The 8,206-nt window shown below is 37.9% G+C and overlaps 1 protein-coding gene across 2 annotated transcripts in view; it reads left to right on the top strand.

The window, feature by feature from the left end:
• KPNA1 (karyopherin subunit alpha 1) overlaps nt 1-8,206 on the top strand; it is an 85,679-nt gene that overhangs the window by 11,289 nt on the left and 66,184 nt on the right. For both annotated transcript variants that reach the window (XM_017508177.2, XM_017508178.2), the window contains exon 2: nt 6,605-6,738. In XM_017508177.2, coding sequence (XP_017363666.1) covers nt 6,610-6,738 — 129 coding nt within the window. In that variant the 5' untranslated portion in view covers nt 6,605-6,609. The remainder of the gene's footprint in view (nt 1-6,604; nt 6,739-8,206) is intronic.

Genomic DNA, 8,206 nt, shown 5'->3' with positions numbered 1-8,206 from the left:
CTCGTGCCTCAGCCTCTCAGGTAATTTGAATTACAGGCACGTGCCACCACACTGGCTAATTTTTGTATTTTTATTAGAGACGGGGTTTCACCATATTGGCCAGGCTGGTCTCGAACTCCTGACCTCAAGTGGTCTGCCTGCCCCTTGGCCTCCCAAAGTGATGGGATTACTGGTGTGAGCCACGGTGCCCAACCCACTCTTAAATGGAAGAAAAACCCAAAGGTGTCTGCCTCAGACCAGTTAATCAGACTCTTTAGAGGGACAGTTGAAGCTTGTGCTTAAAAAAAAAAAATCTCTCCAACAGAACAAATGTGTTACCCTCTCCATCTTAAGAATGGGCAACCAATCTCATATATGGATACTGGTAAGGAGATTTTTATGTTTTAAAAAATCTCTCTCTTTCACCAAAAGTCTAAATACATCCATTGAAGTCATGTAGTGAAAGGCGTGAAACATAAAAATCTCCTTGCCAGTATCCATAAATGAGATTCCCTCTTAGGGAAGCCTAAATACACACACACACACACACACACACACACACACACGCAAACACAAACACACTTTCTTAGAGCGGTTTGCAATTCATAGCAAAATTGAATGGAAAGTACAGGATTCCCATCAACCCCTTGCCCCCACATGAATATAACTTTCCCGCCATCAGCATTCAGCTCCAGAATGGTTCTTTAGTTACAAGTAATGCTGTAGACCGAATGTTTATCTCCCCTTACAATTCATGTGTTGAACCCAGTCTCTAGTGTGGTGGTGTTTGAAGATGGGGCCTTTGGGTGAGGATTATTAGGTCATGATAATGGAGCTCTCATGAACGAAGTTAGTATCCTTATATGAGATCTGAGAGAGGTCCTTAACTTCTTCTGCTATGTGAATACACAGTGAAAAAATGGTCATCTGTGAACCAGAAAGTAGGCCTTCTCCAGATACTGAATCAGCGAGGGCTTGATTTGGATTTTCCAGTCTCCAGAACTGCGAGAATTAAATTTCTGTTGCTTGTGAGACACCTAGTTGATAGTGTTTTGTTACAGCAGCCTGAACAGGCTAAAACAATTGATGAACCTACATTGGCACATCATCCTCACCCTGAGTCCTTGGTTTACATTATGGTTCATTCTTAGTGTGTACGTTCCTGGGGTTTTGACAGATGTATAATAGCATGCATTAACTATTATCATGTCATATAGAGTAGTTTTCCTGCCCTAAAACTATCTCCTGTGTTCCACCTGTTAATCCTGCCTTCCTCCCAAACACCAGGCAACCACTGGGTTTTGCTTCTGGTTTTACCTCGTCCAGAATGTCATATAATTGGAATCATAACCTTGTTTTTTTTCAAACAGCTCTGTGTGACAAATATGACAAATAGAATTGAAAAGGGGTAATATACACCATGACCAAGTGTGTCTATTCAAAGAAATAGGATAATTTGGTATTAGGAAGTCTATTAATGTAATTCACCATACTTAATAGTTCAAAAGAAAAAAATAATGACCATTTCAATAACTCACAAGTGTAAAGTAAAAAGAGCCAGACTGTGTGAAGTATGCTTTTATGTGTTGTTGTTCTTCACCTTATAAAGTATCATTATCTTTATTGTACAGATGAGGAAACAGGCTCACAGAAGTCTACTATCTTCTGTACATTATTCTGCAAAGCAAATTTGAACATGGGACTTGTAGAAGGCTAGGCTTAATTTATTCAACTTGCTGCTTATGACACTTTAATAAAAAAGCTGGTGAATATTTAATTTTTGTGTGACATTTCTTTTAGATTTTTAAAAAATTCTGAAAACATTTCAAACTACAAAAATATTGTAAGAAGTGCAAGAGACTTCCTATGTGCCTTTCGTTGACATTTCTCAATTGTTCTTTTTATCTTTTATCCTATTTATCACTTATTCTTTCTTTGTATATATGTATGCATGCTCCCAACACTGGTTTTAATTGCTTACCCTTGCAGTTCCACATTGAATACAGACCTCTAAGTTACTTCCTTCAGTCTAATTTTAGACTTTTGGTCTTGGTAGACTCTTCTATTGGGTTTTCCCTTTTTTTGACCTGAAACTGAAACTTAACGAATCCTTTTTTGTTTTTGAGATGGAATTTTGCTCAGTGATACAATCTTGGCTCCCTGTAGCGTTGACCTCCTGGGCTCAAGTGATGCTCCCAACTTAGTCTCCCAAGTAGCTGGGACGACACAGGTGCCTGCCACCATGCCTGTCTAAATTTTTTGTGTAGACAAGGCCGCTACAAAACTCCTCGGCTCAAATGATCCTCCCCACCTTGGCGTCCCAGAGTGCTGGGAATACAGGTGTAAGCTCCCACGCCCTATCCGGATTTTGAATTTGGGTCATCATTGCAACACTGCTATTATTGTGCCATATTGTGATATTTCATAGCTAAAATGCTGCCTGCTTCAGGAAACCAGCACTCTTCATATCATTTTTCAGCACCTTTAAATATGATTTCCTTGGAATTCACAAATTCTCATCCATATTACACCCACCTTTTTGTCTGATAAAGTTTCTGCCAAATTTCCACTGAGTCAATATATTAATCTATGCAGGCAGCCATGACAGAATACTGCAGACTGGGTGGCTTAAGCAGAAATTTATTTTCTCACAATTCCGAAAGCTAAAATTCAAGATTAGGGTGCCAGCAGGGTTCATTTCTGGGGACTCTCTTGCTTGCAGACAGCTGCATTCTTGTCTCCTCATACAGCCTTTCTCTGTATCTCTCAGAGAAGTCTCTAATGTCTCATTCTCTTGTAATGACACCAGTCTTGTCAGGGTAGGACTCTCATGACCTCATTTAACTTTATCTCCTAAAAAGCACCATAACCAAATACAAGTCACACTGGTGGTTAGGGTGTCAACATAAGAGCTTTGGGGGGATGATACTATTCAGTCTATCTCAATAGATCACTGGGTGTATAATGAGACTTGCATTCATATCTTGTATTAAGTGTGTAATCCCGGCCAAGTCACTTAACTTTTGTGAGCCTTCTGATTCCTTACCTATAAAAGATGAGAAGATAGTTTCTGCAACAAAGGTTTGTTAACAGATCCAGATGAAATAGAAGATGTGCCAGCATGTTATAAATCAGTGATTCTCAACTCAGGTTTGCATCAAAATCATCTTCATATAAGTAATTATTTATGCAGCTTTTAGCATAATAAGGAGTTCTGCTGACCCAACTCCCCAGTAAACCTAGGGTAAAATATTTCAAAAACAACCATGGAAAGCCTCTGGAAATGGTCGGACATAAACAGTAAGTGAATGAGAGAAGCAAAAACTGACAGAGAGAATTTAGTGATAAGAGTTGGAGACTTTAGTACCCCACTTTCAATAGAAGACAGAACAACTTGGTGGAAGGTCAAGAAGGAATCAGTACAATAAACCCACTAAACCTAACAGAGATGTATAGACCATACTACCAGCCAGTAATAGTCCAAAATATGTATTTTCAAATGGAAACATGTATATCTTGGAAATCTGTATTTTCCAGGATAGAAAATGTTACATGTGCATTTACTGGGCTATAAAACAAGCTAGATACATTTAAAAGGATTATATTAATACAAAACATGTTCTTTGACTATAATGGGAAGAAATGAGAAATCAATAACAGGAAGAAATTTGAGAAACAAATATGTAAGTTAAAGAATATACTCCAAATAACTGATGGGTCCACGGAGAAATCAAAAGGGAAATCAGAAAACACTTTGGGATAAATGAAAATGAAAGCATTGTGTAGGAATAGTTATGGGTACAGCTAAATTAGTGCTTAAAGGGAAACTTAGTTTTGAATGCCCTTGTTAAAAAAGAAGAAAGATCTCAAATCAGTAGCCTGACCTTCTACTTTAAGTGACTGAGGTATGGAGAGCAGAGTAAACCTAAAGCAAGCAGAGGAAGCAAATAATAGAGTGGAAAGTAATCACATAGAGAATAGGAAAACAATAGCGAGCATTAAAGATAAACAGAATTGACACACTTTTAGCTAGATTGAGAAAAACTCAACGTTTTTCAAATTACCCGAGTGTAGTGGCTCATGCTTATAATCCCAGCACTTTGGGAGGCCAAGACAGGAGGATCACTTGAACCCAGAAGTTTGAGACCAGCCTGGGCAACGTGGTGAGACCCCATCTTTAACCCCCACCCCTGTCCCAACCAAAAAAAAGTAATAATCTGGGCATGTGCCTGTAGTCCCAGACACTTGGGAGGCTGAGGTGGGAGGATTGCTTGAGCCAGGAGGTAGATGCTGCAGTGAGCCATGATTATGCCACTGTACTCTCCAGCCCAGGCAACAGAGTGAGAAAGTGTCTGGGAAAAAAAAAAAAAAAAAAGAGGGGACATTACTAGTGACCTTATAAAAATTAAAAAGATTGTAAAAAAATACTATTATCACTTGTGGTTGGGTGTGGTGGCTCACTCCTATACTCCCAGCACTTTGGGAGGCAGAGGCGGGTAGAGCTTCTGAGGTCAGGAGTTTGAGACCAGCCTGGCAGTATGGTGAAACCCTGTCTACTGAAAATAACAAAAGTTAGCCAGGTATGGTGGTACATGCCTGTAATCCCAGCTACTCAGGAGGCTGAGGCAGGAGAATGGCTTGAACCCAGGAGACAGGGGTTGCAGTGAACCGAGATTGCACCACTGCACTCCAGCCTGGTGATAGAGCAAGACTCCGTCTCAAAAAAAAAAAAAAAACAAAAAAAAACCAGTTGTATCCCAGTAAATTAAATGACTTAGATGAAGTGGACAAATTTTTGGAAAGACAAAAACTACCAAAACTGACTCAATAAGGTATAGACAATCTGAATAGACATTGAATTAATAGTCACAGAACTACCCATAAAGCTCTTTGGGGTCTCTTTTTAAGGGCTTTAATGCTATCATATGGACTCCACTGCTATGGGCTAATCATCTTCCAAAGGCTTCACCTTCAAACACTATCACATTGGGAGTTAGGATTTAACATATGAATTTTGGGTGAGACACATTCAGTCTATAGCAGGTACCAAGACCATTCCATAAAGAGGAGTCTTTTCAACAAATAGTGTTGGGACAACTGGGTAGACACCTGCAAAAATATGATGTTAGAATCTTATATCATGCTACAAAGAAAAATTAAAATGGATCACAGACTTAAATGTAACAGATAAAACTCTTGGAAAGAAACACAAGGTTAAGGATTCTTGGATATGACACCAAAAGCATGAACAAAGGAAAAAAAAAAAAGATTAATTTGGACTTCATCAAAATTAAAACTTTTGTGTTTGAAAGCACACCAAGAAGGTGAAAAGACAATTGATAGAATATATTTGCAAAGCATATCTGATAAAGGACCTTTATCTAGAATGTATTGAGAACTCTTACAACTCAATGATAAAAGGACAAATAACTGAATTTAAAAATGGGCAAAGGCTCTGAATAGACTTTGTTTTAATGGGAGATATACAGTTACCAAATATATATGTGAAAAGATGCTCTTATCTCATTAGTCATCAGGGGATTGAAAACCAAAACCACAATGAGATGCCACTTCACACCCACTAGGATGGTTTCAGTGAAAATTTTAATAGCAAAGTGCTGGCAAGGATGTGGAGATACTGCAAGCCTTATACGCTGCTGATAGGAATATAAAATGGTACAGCCACATGGAAAAAATAGTTGAGCAGTTTCTTAAGCAATTAAACATAGTTACCATATGACCCAGCAATTCTACTCCTAGATACATACCCAAGAGAAATGAAAATGTATCTGTGTAAAGCTTGACCACAAACGTTTGTAGAAGCATTATTCATAATAGCTGAAAGATGGAAACAGTCCAAATGTCCATTAGCTGATGAATGGATAAATATAATTGGGTTTATTTATAGAATGGAATATTATTTAGCCATAAAAAGGAATGAAGTACTGATATGTACTACAACATGGATGAACCTTGAAAACATGCTAAGTGAAAGAAGCCAGTCACAAAAGATTGTATATTATATGATTCTGTTTATGTGAAATGTCCAGAATAGGGATAATTGCTAAACAATACAGGATTTCTTTTTGAGGCGATTAAAATATCCTAAAATTTACTGTGATGAAGGTTGTACAAGCTGTAAATACCCGAAAAACTGTTGAATTGCACATTTTAATAAAACTGTTAAAAAAAAGTAACCCTGCCAGGTGCAGTGGCTCATGCCTGAAATCTTAGCACTTTGGAAGGCCAAGGTTGGAGAATCACTGGAAGCGAGGAGATCAAGACCAGCCTGGACAACATGATAAGACCCTGTCTCTACAAAAAATAAAAAAATCCGCCAGGCATGGGGGCATGCACCTGTGGTCCCAGATACTCAGGAAACTGAAGTGGGAGGATTGCTTGAGCCCAGGAGTTTCAGGCTACAGTGAACTATGATTGCACCACTGTACTCCAGTCTGCGTGGACAGAGCAAGACTTTAAGGAAAGGCAGGAGTGGGAGAGGGGAAGTAACCATTTCTGGTGTCTCTTTGGGATATGTCTGGGCTGTGCATGTTTAAAAGGCTGAACTAGAATAATAGAGCTCTTCCCAGTAAACTTATTCATTCCCTCCTCTCTTTTATTGTAGAAATCATGACCACCCCAGGAAAAGAGAACTTTCGCCTGAAGAGTTACAAGAACAAATCTCTGAATCCCGATGAGATGCGCAGAAGGAGGGAGGAAGAAGGGCTGCAGTTACGCAAGCAGAAAAGAGAAGAGCAGGTAAATCCTTTACCTTTATTCATTTCTTTTAAATAATTTTATGTTCCATTTTAAGCCTGAAACTACCTTCCTTTATTTTAACAGTGTGTGTGTGTGTGTGTGTGTGTGTGTGTGTGTGTGTGTGTGTGTGTTTTCCTTCTCCCGAATACAAACAATGCTTTTTTGGAGTGGGAATAAAGAGGTACTGAAAAGTGGTATATACAAGAATGGGGAAGTCTCTCAGGTTCCCATTTTCTTAGTATATCCACTGTTCAATATTTTCGCCTATTTGTTTTTAATGTATTTTATTTTTCTAAAGGTGTAACTTTCTTCCTTAAGGTGTTCGTGTATGTTTGTTAATGAATTCACAAGTGACCAATAAAGTGTTGCTGTTCATTGTAAACTTAAACTTGGAAATTTAAAAATATTTACAAAAAGAAAGGAGAATAAACCTCATAAACTGGCCCATTGGATTCAGTAATTGTTAACAATTTTCTAAACTTGATTCATGTTTGTCTTTACATTTCTTTGCTAACATTTTAAAGTAAAATTTCATTCACAGGATGTCTTTTTATTCCAGATTAATTCTGTAGTATTCATAAAGACATTTAGAACATTAATTTTTTTTTTAAACCTTCCATTGAAAATGCTGTTGACAAGCCAGGGGTGGTGGCTCACGCCTGTAATCTGAGCACTTTGGGAGGCCAAGGCGGGTGGATCACCTGAGGTCGGGAGTTTGAGACCAGCCTGACCAACATGGAGAAACCCCATCTCTACTAAAAATACAAAATTAGCCAGACATGGTGGCGCATGCCTGTAATCCCAGCTACTCGGAAGGCTAAGGCAGGAGAAACACTTGAACCTGGGAGGCAGAGGTTGCGGTGAGCCGGAAGAAAAATAATGCTATTGACAAAATGGTCTATCACTTTTGGCAAAGAAAGGAAAAGACATAAGGCTTAAGTGCTTTTTTTTTTTTTTTTTTTTTTTTTTTTTTTTTTTTGTGCTAAAGAAAGACTTTGGAGCCTGAAGGACCGTTTGACCCTTACTGTGGAAATTCCATAAAGGCTGATGAATGTGTTAGAATCCTCATACTTGAGAAATAAGATAATCTATTATAAATATTTTGTAGTTATAGTGAAATATTCTCAAAACACATTTTATGAAACACTGCATTAGATAATCCATTTAGGTGAAGTCCAAGAGTACATTACAACCTCAATATTTTATTTGTTAGAGTTGTAGATGTATGAATCAAGCACTTTATTATTCTTATTGGCTAAGATACTTTGTAATATTGTAATAGACTTTATATTGTGTGCAGCAAATTATGAGTTCTTGACCTTCTGCTTTATCATTTTTGAAATGTATCCACTAAATTTCCTCTCTCTTTTTTTTTTTTAAACTGGAAATGGATCCTTTTATTTCAGTGAGCTTTTTATTGGCTTCTATTTTTTTATTTCAGTGAGCTTTTTATTGGCTTCTATTTTTT

This window comes from Cebus imitator, unplaced genomic scaffold, assembly GCF_001604975.1.
Source record: "Cebus imitator isolate Cc_AM_T3 unplaced genomic scaffold, Cebus_imitator-1.0 Scaffold387, whole genome shotgun sequence".
Taxonomy (NCBI): domain Eukaryota; kingdom Metazoa; phylum Chordata; class Mammalia; order Primates; family Cebidae; genus Cebus; species Cebus imitator.
Note: the sequence above shows the minus strand (reverse complement) of the source record. Positions and strands in the feature narration are given on the sequence as shown.